General features: G+C 41.6%; 1 protein-coding gene across 2 annotated transcripts; it reads left to right on the top strand.

The window, feature by feature from the left end:
- Nucleotides 1-370: 370 nt before the first annotated feature.
- kcnj1a.1 (potassium inwardly rectifying channel subfamily J member 1a, tandem duplicate 1) lies at nucleotides 371-23,384 on the top strand. Of its 2 annotated transcripts, XM_056283991.1 has the most exons (3): nucleotides 371-454; nucleotides 4,969-5,073; nucleotides 21,456-23,384. In XM_056283991.1, exon 3 carries the CDS (start codon nucleotides 21,464-21,466, stop codon nucleotides 22,583-22,585), a length of 1,122 nt encoding a protein of 373 aa, XP_056139966.1. In that variant the 5' UTR covers nucleotides 371-454; nucleotides 4,969-5,073; nucleotides 21,456-21,463; the 3' UTR covers nucleotides 22,586-23,384. The 2 variants fall into 2 exon arrangements, with proteins under 2 accessions (XP_056139966.1, XP_056139968.1); XM_056283993.1 differs by lacking the exons at nucleotides 371-454; nucleotides 4,969-5,073 and adding an exon at nucleotides 19,494-19,598.
- The last annotated feature ends 31 nt before the right edge of the window (nucleotides 23,385-23,415 follow it).

Below are 23,415 nucleotides of genomic sequence, written 5' to 3'. Positions count from 1 at the left end.
AAGTCACAAATACAAGGCAATGCAGACCGGCACTGACCCACATCTGGTGCTGCTGTCACTGAGGAACACACCGGTGACAGGACTGGACGTATCACCTGCACAAATGTTGATGGGGAGAGTTCTACGAAGCACACTTCCGTGCTCCAGTGCTGTGCTGACACAATCAGTCCCACAGCACATTCACAGCAAGATCCAGAACTTGCAGTTCCGCCAAAAACAACGTTACGACCAGCGTGCAAAGCCCCTGCCAGTGTTGACCCCAGGAGACACCGTACACATGCAAACACGGCGCGGCTGGGAGCCTGCCGTTGTCATCCGACAGCGAGATGAACCACGGTCCTACACTGTGCAGACACCGGCTGGGAGGATGCAAAGAAGGAACAGGCGACATCTGAGGAAGATACATCCGAGCCTATTCAGAGACACGGACAGTGATGAACATTTTGACTCAGAGGTACAACCCTCACCCTCACAAGCGCCTGTGCCAGTCGACTCACCACCACATAACCAGCTACCACACGACCCTCCTCCGGTGACTACAGGCAGTACACCCACATGCTACACATAGTGCGGCAGAGCAGTTAGGCGCCCTGCCAGATACAATGACTAACCTCAGGGTTCTTTTGTGTGATCATTCAAGTGGTTATTAAGAAAAAAAAAGAAAAAAAGAAGGTGAAACAAAGAGTACAAGGTGTGTTTAACCTGAAATGTTGCAAGATTGCTGAATGTTCAAAATGTTTACATGCTAACCACCAGAATGTGAAAAGGAAATGGTTTATGTTGTTTAATGAGAGTCATCTGTCATTTAAAAAACATGCTTTATTAATCATTGAAGTATGCAAGTAGAAAAGACTTGTTCAGTGTTGATGCCATAGTGTTAATGGTTCGGTAAAGGGTCTACTGTTGAAGTAACTGATGAGTAGGCCACATCTCAGTTGGAAAAGAGGGATGTGGTGTATTGGATCGAGCACTCGGTGCTCGATTGTGTTGGACTGTCACCACTACTGAGTTCTGTAATACACTGGTCGAGCCTAGTAGTGTGTGATTTCTCGGTCAGTAAAGATCAGACTTGTGCCGCATCCTCGTCTCCGTGTACTTATATATATTAGTGATTAAGTTAGTAACCCACGAATAGTAACACTACAATAGTGTACATAAGAGAAGTCACAACAAACATCACCATCAGATCTTCGTTTATGTCACTCAGCAACAAGATCGCATACGCACACCACATGGCACAAAAACAACTAGAGGAGTGCACTCAGTACAGTGCAGATCTCCACCAGATGTATCTCCTCTTCTCCGCTGCTCAGGCTTGGTGACCACCGCAACAAAAACTTTTAGAACAATTAGAACAATAAAGAAAATAAATTAGGGTCCGCGGTGGCGTAGCGGTCTAAGCATCGGCTTGGTGTCGATGCAGTTGCCCACTGGGGACTGGGGTTCGCGCCCCGGTCTCGTCAGATCCGACTATGGCCGGACTCGATGAAGCAGCAATCATTGGCAACGCTGTCTTCGGGAGGGGGGCGGAGTCGGCTTGTGTTCGTCATGTGAATGCGTCTCTGTGTGTGTCGGAAAAACAGTGGTTCGGCTTGTCACGAAAGTGGGGAGGCGCTTTCCTTCGAGACTGCCGGCCGGAGAGATGCAGTTGGCGAACGCATGCAATACGAGGGTGGGTGTTTGAATTAAAATAGGGATCAATTGGCCACTAAATTGGGAGAAAAAAGGGAAAAATCAGAAATAAATTTAAAAAAAAGAAAAAAAAGAAAATAAATTAAAGCAATAGCATTTAATGTAAAATTACAATAATCCAGGTTAATTAAAATAGCAGCATAATCTCAAGCTGTTTAGGTACCTCTAACCTATCCTAAATATTGGCTGTGTAATCTTTTTTTTTTTTTTCGTTCAAGAAAAGTATTGTCAACTCGGCCATTGAGCTTTTTCTTAATTCTCAACAACTTTTCTTTGTCAACTTTCAAAATAGTAGTATTGTATATATTAAAAGAATAAGAAATGACATTCAACACAATGAGATCTATGACACACATTAGAACATTAATAGCCCAACCAATATAGCTGCATAAGTGGCTTGAATGGTATTCTGTCACTAATGTTTTTCATTTGTTACTCAGTCCCTTTGCCATGTTTAGATTTTTTGGCCAACAAAACAAGGGTGTCTACATTTTCCTCACTCAGTCTAGAATGCCTAGGACTGCAAATATTTCAAGACATGCTAAAGACAAGTTCAGATGCACAGCTTGATGCTGGAATACACAGATAGCGTTTTGCAAAGTGAGCCAGGATGGGCAGGTGTGCCTCATGTTGACTCCACCAAGTCAGAGGGTCCTCTGCAGGACTATCTCCTAATTGTTTATAGTCAGTGATCTCACCATTTAGTTTATCTACTGGTGTTGTGGGTATGGAAGAATCTTGTCTTCTTCCAGAACTATCTTCCTCCTCCTTTTCTGAGGTGATACTGCAGAGTGAACTTTTTAGATCACTTCTTTTTCTCTTTGCTGCAGCAGCTGCTCCTCAATTGTCCTCCAACTCTTCTTGTTGCTTCTGACTGTGCTCCCTGGGAAGCTTAACTGTCTCAGCTTTTAGGAGCAGTTCCCTCTTAACTTTCTCTTCCATTGTAAAAAAGTGCTCTTGAAATCTTGGCTGTAGAAAAATGGAGATGTTTAGTGTCATCTTCAGCTCATGCTCATTGTATATTTTTTTCAGTCTTCCCTAATTCTCTGCTTCATTTCCAATGCTAGTGGACTGTCACCGTCCTCATCTTTCAGGGAGGCTCTTATTGTCCACATGAGTGGTAGGACTGAGTTGTTTTTTCTCTCTCCACTTAGGGCATCTGTGAAATCACTGAGTGGAGCCAAGACATCCCTCACTGTTTCCAAAGTTGTCATGTTGGTGTCTCTGGGCATCAAGTGCCACTTCTTTCTGTCCTCAGTCAGAACAGCAGAGACTGCTTGCTGCTGCTCAAAAAAATTGATCCACCATACCATAGGTGGAACCCCATCAGGTGGGCTCATCATGAATTAGTGTATGTTGTGGCAGCTTTAAATATTTCTGTTTGTCTTTCAGCAGTCTTGACATCTTATTAGATCTTGAGAAGCCAGAGACAGAATTGCAAAGTTTGGAAAGACAGCCAGAAAGCCAATTTCTATGGCTTTCTTAACTGACAAATGCGGATTGTGGCCAAAACAAGGTATACAGGTATAGTCAGCAAAAGCCCTGTGGTTGTTATAAACATTATCTGTTTTGATACCAGATATTTCGGCCATATCTAGCCCCCAGGAATCTGTCATATCATCCAGGGCTTCCGTCAGACTGTCTGCTGTGTGGTCAGAGTGAAATGCAGAGCATCCTAAGCACTGCATTACCCAGGATTCTGTAATGAACTGGATTGTTACATCCATGTATGTGTGTACGGTTCTGCTGGTCCAGAGGTCCATAGTGCAGGAGAATAATGATTTTGGTGGCAGCTGTGCACTGATAATAGACCTTTTCTCACCATACACCTTGGGAATTGCATTACACATAAAGAAATTCCTTGAGGGGAGGTCATACATTTTTGCCCAGGTTGTATACAAGGTTTCTGCACCCAGCTTTCTCAACTAACTATACTGGCACTTGGGCGTTTTAGCATCTTTGGACTCCGTTGAGAACTTTATATGCTGATCAAAAACAGTTTGGATGGTAGGTTGCTTCTGAATAGGTGGAGTCACTCTCTCTAAGCCAGAGGCACTAGACTTGTGTAGTTGGAAAAAAAAAGTTTTGTACAAAATTACTATGATCGATATGTTTGGTAGTTGTAGCAGGTGTTATACGTAGGCTATTCTAAAATGCGGAATTCACTCTATTGTCCTTTAAACGACCATAATAACACGGCTAATACACATACAGAATAACCATGCAAATCACCAGGCACGAAAATACGGGACATTCAGGTCATTTTTTGAGAATAAGTCAGGACACCTGAAAGTAGGCTGAAAAATGGGACTGTCCCGGGAAAAACGGGACGTATGTATGGACAATGGACTGATTCGAGAGCGAGAATGAGTCCATTTTCCATTCCTGTATGGGGGGAATGCAGAGAACCACGCTACAACTTTTCTGTTAACATAAATGATTTTTTTTCACGCTGGATGAAAAAAATCATTTATGTTAACAGAAAAAGAACTTGTAATGAAAAAAATAATTCAGTGTTATTATCCTGGTGTAATTTTTTGACACGGCGTAAAAAAGAAAAACTCCATTCGCTGGTCGCCGATGTGACGGGCAGTGTAAATAATACACACAAAATTCTGTGCAAATCAATAAACGTATCCTTGTATGGTCGGGGATGAGACAGACATTCTTTTGTAGTGTTCACGATCTGTCCCTGCTCTTTTTCTCACTCAAGGAACCGTCAGACTTAGTCCAATTCTGCAGACAAGTTGTCATTTGTTGTCCCGTAATGCTGGCACGTGGGTGACAGAAATTCCGTTTCAAGGAATGAATTGTGATTCGGGTTTAAGGTTAACATTTCTCTCATTTTTCACCTCAACATTTGTTGAGGCCCATGGTCTTTTAGGCATGAGAAATCTCCCCATGTTCAGCTTGCATTAGCTAACAAATGAAGCGTGCAAAACTCAGCAAGTTCATGACCTCTATACTCCTTCTCGTGAGACGCGAGTAGCGGTACTTCGTTTACAAAAGACTGCATTTAGATATTTTTTTCCTACTAATTGTGTTCATAAATAAAAACGCACAATATATTATTAAAATGATAAAACTACTTTTTAAATAATTTATGTTTTTATTAATTTGCATAAGGAAATTCTTGGGGTTGCTTAACAGTTGCTTTGCCAAATCTTGGGGTTACTATAGCAACTCTGAGCAACACCGTAGCGCTGACTTTGGTACAATAATATGTGCTTACAACCGCATAGCAGTTCATTTCATGCTTGTTTTGTTTCGTATCAGGTGTACGAATCAACTGATGGCAGAGTCTGTGATGGTCTGGCGGCCTGTCCAGGGTGTCTCCCCGCCTGCCGTCCAAATGACTGCTGGGATTGCGACCCTGACTGAGTAAGAATAAGCGGTTTGGATAATGAACTGCTAAATACTTGTAATACCCTTGTGATTGAGGTGGAAAAAGCTATGATTATTTTTTCTATTTTCAACATGCTATGAATTATGTTTCTAATGTGTTGGTAAAATAAAAAAAAAAGGTTATGTTATGATAAATAAGGGTTTGAGATCCTCTAATAGTGCACGCAAACACTCTTTTCATTCTCAGATGACTGTGATCCTCTTAAACAATAAAAAAACAAACAAACAAACATCTCTAACTGGTAAAGGAAAATTGACCTCGGTATAAATTAATGTTAATATGGATGAAGAACTAATGTAATTATTCTGCTGTGCCATCTCAGTCTGATGACACCAGTGATAATAATGTTTAGGCCTAATAGGAAATTTGATTGTAATTTTGAGTCAAATGCTCACAGCTGAATAAAGTTCATTGAGTCATATTTTAGCAAGGGGAGGACCTTCTTGTTTGTAAGTTCCAGTCTAGCTGTTGGGTTAAGCGATTTTTATTTTATTTTTTTAAATGAAAATCCATGGAAATTTAGCTTCCCCTTACCTGATGCCCTAGTGCCGCCTTGGTGTTCAGCTTAGTTCTTTTCTATGGGAAAACTGTTTTTTATAAATTGTATTGCAGTCCTCAAAGCAGAAAGATTTTGAAATCTCAGGCACCCAGTACCATTCAAAAGAACTGAGTGAGTTGCAAGTGTAACAGCAGGCTCTGCATCTAACACCAATGTTTGCTTCTGAAATGTATGCAGGAAAGCTGACTCAGGCCATGTGAGCCACCCTAAATCACAGATTTTGTATTCTACAAGGAACATTAGTGTTATCTACAGAGAGGCATTTGGGGGTCATGCCACCACCAGACAAAACCGTTTTTCTGTACTGTAGCTGACAGGGTTGAAGGTCAGGATGTTCAGCTTTCAGACCAGTTTTGATTTTGCATATCTAGCCCCTTGTTAGAAAGACATAAAAAATAGAAGAAACAAAATGAGTATGATTAAAAATGCAATATGCATAGCATAATCTGCATGTTAGCTCGTTAAAATCTTAGAGGAAAATGTGATGAATTGGAGACTATTATTGCAATAACAATGGCCTCAGCAATGCGAAGGTGCCGCCGTCCTACATCAGTAGAGGAAAGCTCTCATGACTCTCAGTAAGGACAATAACTTCATAATCCTTCCAGAAGACAAAGGCAGATGCACTGTTGTATTAAAGCAGACAGACTGTCATGAGAAAGTTATGACGTTACTTAGTGACATGAATACTTATGAGCCCCTGAAACGAGATCCAGGCAGTGGTTACAAGAAAAGGTGATAGATTGTCTGAAGCTATTAGAACAGTACAATGCTACTGACAGAATTTTGTAAGACAGATTATACCCAGGGGAAGCTACATCTAGTCTGTATGGGTTACCTCAGATACATAAACAGGATGTGCCATTAGGAATCATGAACACTTTATTTGTCATTTCACCACATGTACTTGCGCACATGAAATGAAACAAAATGCCGTTTCCCCAGCCCACAGCAGTGCAACATAGCCTACAGACAAAAACACATTCAAGAACTACAAGAACACACACATTCAAACTAACAAATATATCCAAACTAAAAAAAAAATCACTGTCCAAGGGAACCAATGGGTTATGAATAGATGCCAGAAACATAGAGATGTTATAGGTTACTGCGTTAATCATACTACCAGTAGGCTGTAATCGGGGCAGGCTAGGCTAACTGCTAGCCCATGCAGAACGGCGGTTCCGGAACTGCTGGTCTGCATCGGCTAGCAGTTAGCCTAGCCTGCCCCAATTACGGGCTACTGTTAGTATGATTAACTCAGTGACCTATAACATCTCTACGCTTATGGCATCTATTCTTAACCCATTGGTAGGCAGTAATGGACATCACATTCAGAACACTAAGGATTTTGTGGATAAGGTGAGGGATGTCATAATGGAGGGAAGATGAAACAATTGTCTCTTATGATGTTAAGTCTCTCTTCATGTGCATTCCTGTTGATGAAGCAGTGGAGGTGGTGTGTATGAAATTACAAGATGACCCCACCCTTAAAAATAGGACCACCCTTAACACTGACCAAGTGCGTCTGCTTCTGAAGCTGTGTCTTCAGTCCACGTATCAAAGAAAGTTGAGTCAGTTCATCTGGATCCTACAGCGTTTAGTGACAGATATGTTTCATCACTCATCTAAGTGACCTCTTCAATTTAAACTAACTGCAGGTATCCCCACCCTTAGATACAATGCATGCTGATCAGTAAAGAAAGAAAGTTGAATCAGTTCATCTTGACACAATGTTCATTGAGAGACATGTTTCATCACGCATCTAAATGACGTTGTGATGAACCTTGTGATCATCTATGTTAAGAGGGAACGACCATCACTGAAGCAAGGGGGGGGGGTAAGAGTACATCTGTCACCATCTTACAACGCTGTGATTGCAACTATTCCCCAATCCTCTGTGAATAGTACACATGACCTTTGGAAATCTAGTTAATTGTCACGCCCATATTTGCATATGAAACTGATCGTTGTTTTCGGTCATTATGCCACTGTATTGTTCATAAGGGAGGGGATACCTGCAGTCAGTTTAGACTGAAGAGGTCACCTTTTCCACTACGTGGTACCGGCTCAACTCGACTCGCCCTTTTTTCGTTTTCCATTACTGGAAAGCACCGGCATTTTGGTAACTGTTACCACTTCTCTGGTACCCCCTTTGTCGAGGTTCCCAAATAAATAAATGAATAATAAACAAATAAACAAACAAACAAACAAACTGGAGCGGGTACCAAAATCAGTGCAGACCTCTGATTGGTCATGGTAATGGAAAACGACAAGAAGCGAGTCGAGTCGAGTTGAGCCAGTACCATGTAGTGGAAAAGGGTTAAGTGATGAACCGTTTTTCTCAATAAATGATGTGTCCAGATGAACTGATTCAACTTTCTGTGATTTTCTTACCTGGGTTATTGAGCATGCATAAAGACATTATTGCAATAATACTGTAGCGAATTCGGGGGGCAACGGCAGGAACCGCCGCAGCCGGGATGCGGGCCCGTATCTCCCGCACCGCAGGAGACATCGCTAACCGCTCGACTAAAGGGTCCGACCCGTTAGCCAGGGGGCTAGCGAGCCTATTTATCCGTGCACGTTACACTATCCCTCTACTCAGTGACGTGCGGTGAGGTTTGTGGCTGGTGAGGCACTGACTTTTTCAGAGTCAGATTTACAAATATATGAACCCAATATAGTAGCTTCAATTCACTATTCATTTGGCAGCCAGAAAACACAGTGGATGTCTCCAAATGTCTAGCTAACCTTTCATCTTTCTCAGCAAAAGCATGTAATAGTTCTACATAGTTGCCACGATTAGCAGAGCTTGCACTCTCATCGTTACCACGAAATGCCAATTCCTGTTTGGCTAGGAAGCAGGTTGTTCCATTAATGAGGTCTTTTAAAATCTCTCGGTTTTCCTTTACCTTAGCATTGTGGACGGAAATATTTAGTCTCCGTTGTTCATCCAAAGCCAAATCTATTCTTGAAGATCCAAAAGTTTTCAAAGCAATTTGGTTTTGAACATGAGTAGTTGATCTTTCATGTTTGCTGAGGCTTCTTGGTAGATTTTTCAAGTCACAAAATCCTGTGTTAGTCCAGACATTATCGCATGTTGAGGACAAAAGACAGGGAAAGCAGAAAAGGCGGTTTCTTGTAGCACAGGCACACAGCCAGTCTTTTCGGGTGTACCACCACTCCGTTTGAAAAGAGCGAGTTATCTTCTGTCCCGTTGTTTGACGCAAACCTTTTAGCTGCTCCGGCGGCATTGGTCCTCCATCATTTATCACTTCGCTTTTTCACTGAAAGTCCAGTTTTGAGAAACTTTTGAGCTGAGCTTAGATATAGAATCTACCATTTTAGCAGTCAGAATTTTTTTTCAAAATAAACGAACCGCTGTAGTGAACTTGACTCTGCGTTAAAGAGCAACAGCAGAAGTAGAAAGCATCCTGTAAACCCGTGGGCTCACGCATACGCCCCCTTCAGTGAGGCAGAGGTACTGGCTGCCTCATCTCATGCTTTTTCAGTGCGGTTTTATGTAAGATCAGCAAGACTAAATATGTTATACACATACCTGACATACATTATCTATTTTAAGGAAAGTGAGGACATATAATAAAAGTGCCTACAAACATTACATTGGTGACAAACGGTGAGAAAGCAAAAGGCATGCGCTCAACCCAGTTTGTGAGGGATTGCGCAATCCGAGGTGAGGCTCCACGCCTCACTGCCTCAACTCGCGTATCTCCCCTCTAATTGAACAGGAAATATGCAAATTCAGCTATTTTGATAATAAAAATGATTTAAATTATTGGAATTGTCCATAAATTACATCTATAGCACAGATCAGTAGACAAATATTAATATTTATTTTATCATCATTTGTTTTTTCTTTTCATGATAACGTGCGGTTGCCTCCCCTGAGCGCACGTCCCTGCCTCTACTTCGGGATTCGCGTCCCAATTCGCGTGCTCGCCACAGCGATGACGCGAAGTTGGGGATCGTGCACCGCGGGCGACAACCTTAACCAACCGACTCGTTAGCCAAGGGCTAACGTGTCTAACTACCCATGCATGTTACACTACCCTCTCCTTTGGGAAACTCTTCCGACGGCCTCACGGTCCTTCACGATCTCACCATCCCACTTCTGACACCAATGTAGCGAACCAGTACCTCCCGCACCGCGGGAGACATCGTTAACCGCTCGACCAAAGGCTCCAACCGGCTAGCGAGCCGATTTATCCGTGCGTAACGTGCATGGATAAGTAGACACGTTAGCCCTTAGCTAACGGGTCGGACCCTTTAATCGAGTGGTTAACGTAGTCGCTCGCGGTACAGGAGCCCAAGGTTCGCGTCCTGGCTGTGGCGATTCGCGGGAAATCCCGAAGGAAGGGGGCAATGTAATGATCACGGATGCATAGGTTCGGTAGCCTTTGACTAACGGGTCGGATCCTTTAGTCGAGCGGTTAGCGATGTCATACGGTTTCGCGTTCCTGCGCCCCCCCCCCCCTGCGAATTCACTACAAATAAATATGATATACATATGGATATAAATAGCGTAACAGTAGTATGGGGGGGGGGGCAAGCTGTGAGTGCAAATGGACTGTGATATAATGTGTAACTATAGCTGCAACAGAAGGCAGGTTGTAATCCTGTAATAGGAACAATTGCAAAGGTTTGTAAATCCCCAACTCATTGTTCTCAGGCAAATTCTATAATCTGGTGTCAACTAACATTTTGAAAAATTAAATTAGAATTAACATTGCACACAGGCCATTGATAGTGTCCTGGCAGAATTGTGAGAAAGGGAGGCAATGAGAAATTTAAGCCTATGAGAAGGACTCTAATTTAAATCTCTGCCCTATCACCTCCATGTAATTACTTTCTTCAAGTTAGGTACCTGCTCAATCATGCTGAAGTACTTTGAATAGTGGATTTACCAGCAAAGGACAGGAGCATGCTAATATGACCTTTCCCAATTGAATTGTGAGCAAAGGAGAGGGCAGAACAATATACCTGATCTCCCTGTGGGCCTTGACAGTCTTAAGACATGGGCGGCACACAGACACACACACACACACACACACACACACACACACACACACACACACACACACACACACACACACACACACACACACACACACACACACACACAGCTTCATTGTCCAATTAGACTTAACACACTTTTTTATGCAATTGTAAATAATTATCATATAAATCATTATATCATTAAATCATTATGGTTAATTTATAAATTAGAGTAAAAAAAGGCCAAATAGGTGTTAAGTATGCAATTTAGATTCTTATGTTAGTGTATTATGTTGTTATGTCTCTTATTTATTTACATTGAGTTCTGAGGGCCCCAGGCTGATAAGTGATTTAATTCCATAGAATACGTACTTTTTTTGATCATTACATTAGGATAAAGAAAACAGCATGGTTTGAAAAAAGGACCCGACGCTGAATCAAATACGTGCAATAGTATCATGCAATTGCAAGTGCTATTTAAATAAAGTTATTATTATTATTATTATTATTATAATTTTTATTTCTTTCGTGTTTCCTGTTTTACATCCTGTAGAGCCGGGTCCAAACTATGGACCTGAGGCACTATAGGGCAGATGTCACTTGATTGACAGTACTTGTCCTAATATGTGGGCTGTTCCGAGTAGGACAATCTTCTGGACTGTATGGATGTTGAGAAGATTATATTATTATTGATATTATTATTATTATCATTATGTAATTCTTGGCTATGGTAGAATGCAGCATAATGCACCTAAAACTATGATATTGCAAATATTTAGGCCACAATATACGTTGTAGTAGTACCCCAACTATCTTTGTTTGCTAGATCAAAAAGGATGATTTCAGTCTAAGCGAACTGCAGCACTTATGCACGTACTGGGGCACTGCAAAACACGCCTGACTCCATTGTATCTGTTGTTGATAGAACACAGCAATTAGCTGACAAGCATCTGGTTTGTAAGGCAAGGCCTGGAAAATCCCCACAAACCCCGTTGGCCTGCTTCCACAGTGGCGTCCTCATTCAAGCTTAGTGTATAAGTTACAATTGAAATACACATCCACACGCACCCAAAGGCTTCAATACTGGATGCACCAATCCGTAAGAGCAATACAAACACAAAAGTATTTTTCTACTTCAAACATTGAATTCAGAATTTCTCTAACAAAAGTGTCTTGAAACAATGAAGTCATAAAATGAATGAATGAATGAATGAATGCATGAAATGCAAATCATATCTCTAGGAGTCATCTGCAATTTTAATGTATCTTTTCACAGGTGGAAATATGCTTTGAGTAATACTTGCCTTTGCAGTGACAGACAATGCTTAGCATTTAACAGGTTGTTGTTTTCATTTCGGGGAAAGGATGGTTGGAGAATATGAATTCTCAATAACATGATGACTTAGGGCAGCACAGTGGTGCAGTGGTTAGGGTGGTTGCCTCACAGCAAGAAGGTTCTGGGTTCGAGCCCCAGGGTAGTCCGATCTTGGGGCTCATCCCAGATCATCCTCTGTGTGGCGTTTGCATGTTCTCCCTATGTTTGCTTGACTGTGCTCCGGTTTCCTCCCACAGTCCAAAGACGTAGGTCAGGTGAATCAGCCATACTAAATTGCCCCTAGGTGTGTGTTTGTTTTTGTGTGTGTGCTGGCCTGGTGTCTCCCCGCCTGCCGCCCAATGACTGCTGGGATAGCCTCCAGCATCCCTGCGACCCTGAGAGCAGGATAAGTAGTTCGGATAATGGATGGATGGATGGATGGATGGATGATCACTAAACAAATTGACTCCCATTACTGCAGATGAGCAACACCCCCCCCCCATCATCAAACTAAACAACTCAAACCAAGCCAAACATACACTATTAATCCATGTGCTGAATACTAAAAGTACACCACTGACACAAAAGCATTACAGACTCAGAACTGAAAAGGAAAAGAAAGGCCTTAAATTCCACGCAAAAATTAATTAATAAGCTTTTATCCAGCACTTGAGGCTATGTCTCACAATTAACTGTCTTGTGAGGTTTAAATGGGCACTGTTTTTTGCAGGAATGTTGTACTTAAATGGTTTATGAGTGCAAAGAGCAAACAGATCTAAAAATGGATTTGGCACTACCCTTTCATTGGGTAATATGGAATGACAGGATTTTTTTCAGGCTCAGTTTAGAGAAACCACATAATGGGTATGGAGAGTAGCAGTGTGAGCTATCCAAGCACTGCATGAAGCTTGCGGGAGAATCACGTAGCCCCAGTAGCATTGTCTTTACATATCTACTTCTCAAACACTATTCAACTAATGTGAATCTGGTTTGTCAGTAATACTGTAAGATGAATTAAGTTTGTAAATTGCAAAGGGATAATAACATGAGGCACAAAAAAGCACATTTATGTCTGAACTTTCGTGCATTTCGTTTCCTGTTTCAAATATATTTTGCTCATTTTGATAAGCCAAATTTGAATAAATGTTGTGAAAGATTATATTTTGTGTTTGTTTGATGCAATCAGAGTTATTCTATGTGGTTGTACTGAATAACTCATTAGGTTCATATAATTGAAAGTCTTCATAAAATCATGTCATGTCAATGTAAAGATATCATTTTTTGAATGGTATTGCTACAAAAAATGTATGCAAAATTTTCTTGCAATTTTGAAATATAAAACTCAATCAAGCAAAAATGGGCAGAGTAATTTCAATCAGGGAACTCTTTCTTATTGTTGATTTAATTGGCCTCAGCCACATGTAGCATCAATAGCATCAATCACAACGGTGTCGGCCAATGGGTGGGATATTTAAACTGATGGGTGGGATATTTAACTGTTTTTGATGTATCGAAGAAAGTTGAATCAGTTCATCTGGATACACCGGTTATTGACAGATGAAACGTATCTATACGTTTCATCACTCATCCAAGTGACCTCGTCAGTCTAAACCAACTGCAGGTATCCCCACCCTTATAAATAGGGCCCTACCAAATTCACGGTACATTTCGCTCAATTTCACGGACCTAGTTTCTCGAAAATCACAGATTTCACGGAATCTATAAGAAAAATGCGACATTTCACGGCAATTATTAAATTACACTTTTTATTCACACAGGGCCTGAATAGCCCAGCCTACTGTACACAGCATAACCGTACTGGTGGTTTAATGTAAGCACTGAGCATCCTGCGATGGTGCTTGGCTTCATGCTCTGTCTCTGCGATGAAAATACTTGTCCGTGTTTTGACACGGCCCTCTCCGCGTCCACAGAGTTCGTCGGGATTGACAGACAGCGCCACGCTACTTTAGCAAGATGTGGTAGCCTAGATTCGGAGGATTTCCAAAAAGCTAGCACTGGTAAAGTTGTGTCCACCTCTTGTGCGATGTGTTTGTAGTTCGGCAATTCCAGCCTACAGTTTTTGTCAAATCCAGGAATGTCCGTGCTGAGTGAGTTTAAATCCACCGTCAAAATAAGTATTTGTGCAGGGTCAAAAATGCGCACTGCTTTCAGGAATTCGGCCGCTGGTTGTTTAAATCTACTTTGCGTAATGTTCTCGTTTGACTCGTCTCCGAACGACCTTGTGGTTCTTTTTCGGCAGCCCTCTTTTTGTTTCACTTTCCAAGTGACGCTGAATCGTTGCTCGTCGACTGTGATCTAACGAGATATTACAACTCGTACAAAATAATTTCCCGCCATCAGCGTGTAAAATATGTTTTCCAAACTCAATTACTCTGTCGTCTGCAGTCGTGTTTTTTGAGGCTTTAGATTTCGACATCTTCAGTACGTTAGGGCCTAAGCTAACATGCTGGCGACAGCTAACTCAAACTATGCTAGTAACAACTATGATCATTGCGACCACCCCGGATGCTCATTTAACCAATCAATGTCTTAGACACGTGAATGCTTTTATTCGCGCATCCAAAATGTCAATCATGTCAGCACAGTATTTTCTCAAACTGGTTGCGCACTTAAATTCTGCATTTCACTGCATTTCACGGCAAATGGTCAATTACACGGGAAGAGGCTGATTTCACGGTCCGTGACGCGATTTTCACGGCCGTGAATTTGGTAGGGCCCTACTCATAAACAATACTACTACTACTTTTGGCTGCTCCCGTTAGGTGTCGCCACAGCAGATCATCCATTTCCATTTCTTCCTGTCTTCTGCGTCTTCCTCTGTCACCCCAGCCACCTGAATGTCTTCCCTCACCACATCCATAAACCTCCTCTTTGGCCTTACTCTTGTCCTCTTCCTTGGCAGCTCCATATTCAGCATTCTTCTCCCAATATACCCAGCATCTCTCCTCCACACATGTCCAAGCCATCTCAGTCTTGCCTCTCTTGCTTTTTCTCCAAACCGTCCAACTTGAGCGGTGCCTCTAATATAATCATTCCTAATCCTGTCCTTCTTCGTCACTCCCGGTGAAAATCTTAGCATCTTCAACTCTGCCACCTCCAGCTCCACCTCCTGTCTTTTCGTCAGTGCCACTGTCTCCAAACCATATAACATAGGTCTCACAACCATCTTGTAAACCTTCCCTTTAACTCTCGCTGGTACCCTTCTGTCGCAAATCACTCCTGACACTCTTCTCCACCCACTCCACCCTGCCCGCACTCTCTTCTTCACCTCTCTTCTGCACTTCTGTTATTTTGGACAGTTGACCCCAAGTATTTAAACTCATACGCCTTCATCACCTCTACACCTTACATCCTCACCATTCAACTGCCCTCCCTCTCATTCATGCATAGGTATACCGTCTTGCTCCTACCGACTTTCATTCCTCTTCTCTCCAGTGCATACCTCCACTTCTCCAGGCTCTCCTCAACCTGCGCCCTACTCTTGCTACAGATCACAATGTCATCCGCGAACATCATCGTCCATGGAGACTCCTGCCTGATCTTGTCCGTCAACCTGTCAAACACCATTGCAAACAAGAAAGGGCTCAGAGCCGATCCTTGATGTAATCCCACCTCCACCTTGAACCCATCTGGCATTCCAACCGCACACCTCACCATTGTCACACTTCCCTCATACATATCCTTCACCACTCCTACATACTTCTCTGCAACTCCTGACTTCCTCATACAATACCACACCTCCTCTCCGGACACCCTGTCGTATGCGTTCTCTAAATCTACAAAGACACAATGCAACTCTTTCTGGCCTTCTCCATACTTCTCAATCAACTCAGCTGAGGATGCACAAGCCAGTGCATTCTTAGTGCCAGTCCCAAGCCCGGACAAATGGGGAAGTTTGTGTCAGGGAGGGCATCCGGCATAAAATCCTTGCCAAATTAAATATGCGGATCTGCCACCCTTATAAACAATACAGTGGCATAAAAACCAAAACCACTCATTTAAGTGATCACTTCAGTCTAAATGTCGTGATGCATGCTTAATAATCAAGGTAAGAAAATCAAAGAAGGCTGAATCAGTCAATTCAGTCAGTTTTTAGACTGAAGAGGTCACTTAGTTGAGAGATGAAATGTATCTGTCAATAAACACATTCAGATGAACTGATTCAACCTTCTTTGATCTTCAGTCTAAACTGACTGCAGGTATCCTCACCCTTATAAACAATACAGTTGCATAACGACTGAAACCAACAATCGGTTTCATATGCTAATATGGGCATGGCTATGGCCATGTGTACTATTCACAGAGAGTTTGGGAATATTTGCAATCACAGCATTGTAAAATGGTGACAGATGTACTCTTACCCCCCCCCCTTGCTTCCATGATGGTCGTTCCCTCTTAACATAGGTGATCACAAGGTTCATCACAAGGTCATTTAGATGAGTGATGAAACGTTTCTCTCAATAAACATTGTGTCCAGATGAACTGATTCAACTCTCTTTCTTTACTGATCAGTATGTATTGTTTATAAGGGTGGGGATACCCCCCCACCCCCACCCCCACCCCACCCCCGGTTCAGTGATGGTCATTCCCTTTTCACATATAGATGGCCTCTTTGACTCCCCGTTCAAACCATCATTCCTCCCTATCAAGGATGTGCAACATCTTCAACCTTGAAAGGATGGACACCGGCCTGTAGATGGGTGTAGACTACGGAGTCCTGGCCTGACTTGTTAGCCTCTGATGTATGCTATGCTACTGCTGTCTTAAGGCTCAGTCTGTACTACTCAGCTACCGCCACCTGTTTGGATCTGCTGATGGATGGATCGTGATCAGTGTTTTTCATAGTTTAATGCACTCTAAGTGCAGTCTGCATACAGCAGATCAATTTACCGCCAAACTTAAATCCATATTGCCGATTTTCCCACGAGAAAATACATACACCAAATACATGAGTTGACTGAAATGTCCTTAATTTCATATTGAAAAACTTCATGTCATAAAGAGGACAGAACTCAATCGGTAAACAATACCACATGTCCTATAATGAAAAAAACAAAAAACTCAGCCATCAAATTCTCATACATAAACACGTGAAGAATGACACTATATTTTAACTTTTCGATGACTTAATTCATTGTTTGTTGTTTCATTTCATGAGGAACAATTGCTGCAAAAAAATAAATAAAATAAAACGTGACCAGGATTGGCATGTGAAGTCAAAATCTTTCCTCATTGATACCTTGCTTTAACCTTTTTTTTTCTTCTTTAAAGTAAGGAAGATAACAGGTAATGCTGACAAATGCCAACCTCTTGGCCCTTCAGCTAATGAACAGAAACTGATGCAGAAACCCCTATTGTTAGTCTGAGTACCCCAATCAATGTGACTAGAAACTACCATTGTTCACTATCATCAAGGGGCATGTGGAAATCACAGGGTCCTAATATGTGATGTGTCAGTCTTTTATTCCAACACAGACAGTTCATGATGATAAGCTGGTGTGTTGCTAATCAAATCAACACATGTGCAAACGGCGACCCCCTCCACAAGGTCTCACTTTTAGGCCTGTCCTCAGAAAACGTCATGTTGCTTATACATTTTTGAGTCCTTTTCTTGGGAATACACTATCTTTATGCGTCATACACTGTTTTTTAATGATACATCTACTGTAACTATATCATGAGACTATATCAAATCCCCAGATCAACCAACAGTCCCTAATTGTCTGTATTTATCTACCAACTGAAGACAAAAAACTCTGGTGAATTGGTGACCCGTCATAAAAACCATATTTAGTTTGTGGCTCAACATTTGAGTACATTTGATTTGATCTTGAAAATATAATGTCAGTTGTATTAGAAAGCTTGGCTTCCTTGAAATAATCAATCAATCTCTGAATCAAAAAGGAAATATGACATTTTTATGAGAGTGGTCCTGTGAGATGATGTTATGCGATAAAGCTCTAGTCAGCAGCTATTGACAACTATTAACAGCTGATTCTTCTATCAAGACTGCAGAATGTCAATCAGCTAAGCTAAAAGTTCCTGATCTTTTCTTTTATTTCCAGAGCTTCCTGACACCTAACATGTCTGCTTCAGCCTATCTGGGGATGTAGATAACATTATTTCAGTCGTTATAATGCTGGCCGGCCATCGTGTCCCAGTCACATTTTTAACCCGCAGCGGGACTCGAGACATTTTCTTTAACAGCACTTTGTTATCTTCTTTTGCTGAACTAAACAAAATGTCATCCAACATTAACCGGCAATCTCTGCTGTTGTGCTTCGACCACTAGTCACTGACCCTTTGTCTAAACAAGATGGTAAGAAGTAGCAACGTGATTAAGTGGAAAGGCCGATACGGCCTTAAGCACATAAAACAGGTTCAAGTCATGCTTTTTTAACTGCAGGGATTTAAACATTCGTAAAACCCAATCTTGTTGTCTGTCAACACAAATATATTGTAGATTTTTTATAGAATACACAATAGAGGGTTGCTGTTGGAGCGCTGTAGTATGTAAAGTAATACCACTCTACCCTCTATCACTTCTGCTGGAAACAAAGGAGGTGAACAAAGAAAACCATCACCATTCACACTTTCTCTGCCCAGGCATTCAGAGCATCTCTAGCCGGCCCCTGAACATAGCCCAACCCCTCCTGCCCAGCAGGGCTATGTGTTTGAAACTAGGACATGTTCCTTTTCATCTCCTCTGTTTCTGGTCTATCACTCCACAACCGTTTTTTTTCCCAGTGGACACCATTTTCATTTCAAATATGTAGTTGTAAAGAGAGGAGAGATGGTTGTTATTGGGAGGAATAGTGGTGTGGAGGAGCTGTGAGACGTTAGTGTTGGATTGATGGTGACAAAATTACTCTGCTCAGGGATGTGTAAACATATTTTCTCAAGGGCATATGTGATTTTTATTTTAAAAAAAAGCAGAGGAATATTTCATCAGATTTCTGATATACTGTAAGCCTATCGATTATATTACCAAGGAAAGACATTGAACTCGTGCCAAATCTTGGGAAGGAAAACTCTCCTGTGAGTTATCCTCTATAACAGGCAACAAAAGTGTGTGTTGCTGTGTATGAATGTTTGTATGTGTGTGTTTGCTGTGTGTCTACTGCAAACAATACTGCACGATCTGCTCTGGATCAAGACATAGTGAACTGTATTTTGTTTTTGTTTTTTATTTCCAACTTCCGTGACCCTATCAACCAGAGTGACTTGTAGTAGGTGAAATAGTGGTATTAGCTCAGTGTTGTCCAAGTTAGGGGCCAGGGATCTCAATGGGCAGAGGTCAGCTCGGCCCTTGGTGTCAGACTTTTGTGGGGTAAACAGGACTGAGTAGAGCCAGAGGGACCGGGGGGAAGGTGTATGTCAAGTCTGTGTGGGCGTAAACATCACCTGAATGGATCCAGTGCACCATGAGAGGACAGTATAAATGCAAGCAGGTATTGATGTGCAGACACAAGAAAACTGAGCCACAACCTAGGACACACCAAACGGCACAACATAAGCTTGGTTTAGATCAGTTTGTCCTTTTGGATTTGTCGGACCCAGCCTTTGGTTCAACTCTTCAGAAAGAGGTGAGTTTTAATGGAGGGATAATTCACTTTACTGGTACAACTGAATGCCAAACAGAAGGGATACAGAAGGGGTCATTGCATGTAGCTAATTGCAAGACTGTGTGATGTATTGGCATTGCTTCAAACAAGATAAAATACAGCAAACTGATACCTGACATAAGATTAAGTTACAATCTGCAAAGAGTGTGTTTTTTTTATTCTATTTTTACTTTAACTACTTTTTATTTTATTAGTCTCCATGGTGCAATTCAAGATTTTAACAGGATTATTAGCACAAAACTGACTTTTACTCTTTATCAAAATAAAGGCTAAGGTGTGGGAAAGAAATCATAGCACATTAAAGACTTTTTGTAAATCAAATCTAATGGTTAGATTCTGACTGAAATAATGCAATACCCAGTTTACCAGTGTAAATAATCAACCTAGTTTTTAATAAGGTTTACCTACCCTCACAGAATTATGAGTTGAGAGTATTGTAATAGTAAACATCACGAGAGTTAAAAATTGAAGTACGACAGCATATGCTGTGAATATGTCACATTTTCCAAAGTAATTAAATTAAATGTTGACACGCTAGTCTTAATGACAACTAACGCTAAAAGCAGCAATGCTTCTAATTAACACAGGTCATAACTGAAATGATCTCAGTTCTTCATATCATGTTACAGCATGGTACCATGCAGGGCAAATCATTGGGTGTGGAAAGATTTAGTTTAGATCCAAAGGAGTAAACCCTTGCAAACAAGCCATGCTGTGTGATTATTGGATTTCTTTCCGGCAAAAATACAGTATTCAACCATTAAGAGTTGCAAATAAAACATTAGCTCACTGCAACAGTCATTTTGCACTACTTAACTCTCTAACAAGCATGCCATCTTCCAAATGAGTGGTTTGCAAAGCATGGCTGAAAAGAGACCAGAATGATCCAGGAACACATACAGAGTCAATACTACATGTAATGATCCATCCAGCACCTGACGTATGGGATGACAGTACGAAGACATAATCAATCCTTTTTATGTCTGTAAAAAACTGGGTAGTCTTCACTGGGTATTTCAAAATGATTTTTAGGCCATGATAATACCAGTTCTATTGAAAACTAATACATGTTAGGGAAACCAGGCTGCTTGTCCTGTTTGGACCAGTGAAATGGCATACTTCAATGGGAACTTTTGCTCAATAGTAACCTAAGGACTTCACCGGCATGCTCACAGGATTATAAACGTTTAGCTTGGATTTAAATTTCATACGGACAGCATAGCTTTGGATGTGTGAAACACAGCTTTCCACAGTGAGATTTTTGGTTGAGTCGGGTATGTAACGATTGGAATCGAGGTGTTAGAGGATTTTTTTTTTTGGTCACATTTTGCTGAGGAACACACTTAATTAAAGTTGTGCTTTTACCTATCCCGTAATTCATTTAGAGGCATCATCATTGTGCTGTTATTGTTTGTGAGATCACATAATTTTTCTTTATTTTGTTGTTGTCATGGATGTAATGAGTGGTTTTCACTGTTCTGGATGTCAGTCAAGCAGGACCACACAGTAGCATGGTATTGGTTGCTGTAGCGAGACTATGTGGTAATATTATTTTACAAAATTAAGGGGAAATCAGGAATGTCACCACTTACTGGTATCCATTTGTGTCTACTGAATCACCTAAGAATTGTAAAAACAAAGGATAATTTGCTATCTAATTCAAAATGAAATCAAAATCAATTCTCTTGAGTCATTTAGAGTCTATGGAGTTTAATCATTAACCATTTTATTTTTTTATTTTTGCTCTCCAAAGGAGTTGAATCAAGTGCAACTGGACTTGGTATGTATTTATTTTGCTTCACTTTTATTCTCTGATAGATCCTGCCATGTTTGGATTCTTCCAGAAATGCATCCAAGACCGGTTGGCTGAGCGAAGAATTCGCAAGGCCAGGCTAGTGACCAAAGATGGCCGCTGCAACATTGACTTCGGAAACATTAAGTACAGCAGCCACTTTGCCTTCCTGGCAGATTTCTGGACCACCTTTGTGGAGATCCGGTGGCGTTTTGTGCTCTTCTTCTTTATTGCCTCCTTCACTCTTAGCTGGTTCATTTTCGGCCTGTTGTGGTACTGGATTGCCCGCAGCAATGGAGACCTGACATGGCAGAGCCCATCTGATGACCACACACCATGTGTGGACAATGTTGTTGGTCTCACCACTGCATTCCTCTACTCCCTGGAAACTCAGACAACTATTGGGTATGGCGGGCGTGCCATCACCCCTCTTTGCCCAGGTGCTGTGGCCCTCATTATCATCCAATCCCTTCTTGGAGCTATTATCAATTGCTTCATGTGTGGAGTCATCTTATCAAAAATCTCTTTACCTAAAAAGAGGGCCAAGACAATCACCTTCAGTGACATGGCTGTCATCGGCCCAAAAAATGGCACCCTTTGCCTATCAATCCGATTGGCCAACCTGCGTAAGACGCTAATGATTGGAAGCCAGATCTACGGTAAGCTGCTGAGGACAACAATTACGTCAGATGGGGAGACAATCATCATGGACCAAGTAAATATTGACTTTATGGTAGATGCTGGGAAGGACAACCTCTTCTTTGTCTGTCCTCTCACACTGTACCACGTGATCAATAAGAGCAGCCCGTTCTTCGAGATGGCAGTGGACACCCTTCACAAGCAAGAGTTTGAGCTGGTGGTTTTTCTGGATGGCACCGCAGAGTCCACCAGCTCCTCCTGCCAGGTCCGAACCTCCTTTATCCCTCAGGAGATCATGTGGGGCTACAACTTCCTTCCTATCATCTCTCGAAGCAAAGAGGGCAAATACAGAGTAGACTTCTCTAACTTCTCCAAGGTAGTGCCCGTGGCCACTGCACACTGTGCCTACTGTTTTCACAACATAAAGGGCCATCACCACCACTTTGGAGATGGACATGTCAACCAAGGCTTTGAGGTGATTGACATTCCAGAGTACCCTAATGTCACCAAAATGTAACTTTTATGGGTGACTTGTAATTATAAATCAGTACATTGAGACTTTTGAGGAGGAGGCTTGCCTCACAAATATTTCAAGAGTGTAAAGGACAAAAGAGGCTTGAGGCCAGTGGAAGGATGCAACGATAGCCACTGTATTATGGAGCAATTACAGATGAAGAGAAAAAAAATTTTTTCCTTTGTGATTCATTCAGTGAAACTCAGATAAGGAAGCCTAATGGGTGCCCCATCAGTCGGTGTGCCACATCTATATGTTAAACCACACCTGTTACTGGTAGGTGGCCAAAAAAACAAAACAAAAAAACCAACCTGTTTCCAAATGAGGTTAGCCAGGACACAGTGCTTTAAGAATGGTGAGAGCCTTCAGCTAGACTGGCCCAAGGGATATCTGAACATATCTCTGAATAGAAGTGAAGATAAGTGATGTGACTTGACCTCAGGTTTAATTTAAACTACTCAGGGACACAAACAAACAACACAGATAATATTGTGGATATGTTCAACAATTCTCTAAAGGCCAGTGTGAAATGTCTTTGAGATGAACAAGAGAGATATAGAAATGAAGTGTTTTTTCAGTAACTCGTGCTATTGAGTTGTACAAGACTTAAACCATGAAGGTTTGTTTTTCTAATCTGAGGCCTGCACATTTACCAAAGGTTCTGCTTAATTGGCAGATCTTTTGAGCCAATGGGGGGATATGCTTACATTTTTGTTTCTTGTCTTAAGATGCTGTCACACAGCTCTCAGGAAAACAGTGAAATGACGATTGCAAGGAGCACTGATCCATATACGAATATCAATAAATTGAAACTGTTTTAAGTGCTTTTGTAT

Source organism: Lampris incognitus, chromosome 7 (assembly GCF_029633865.1).
Source record: "Lampris incognitus isolate fLamInc1 chromosome 7, fLamInc1.hap2, whole genome shotgun sequence".
Taxonomy (NCBI): domain Eukaryota; kingdom Metazoa; phylum Chordata; class Actinopteri; order Lampriformes; family Lampridae; genus Lampris; species Lampris incognitus.
Note: the sequence above shows the minus strand (reverse complement) of the source record. Positions and strands in the feature narration are given on the sequence as shown.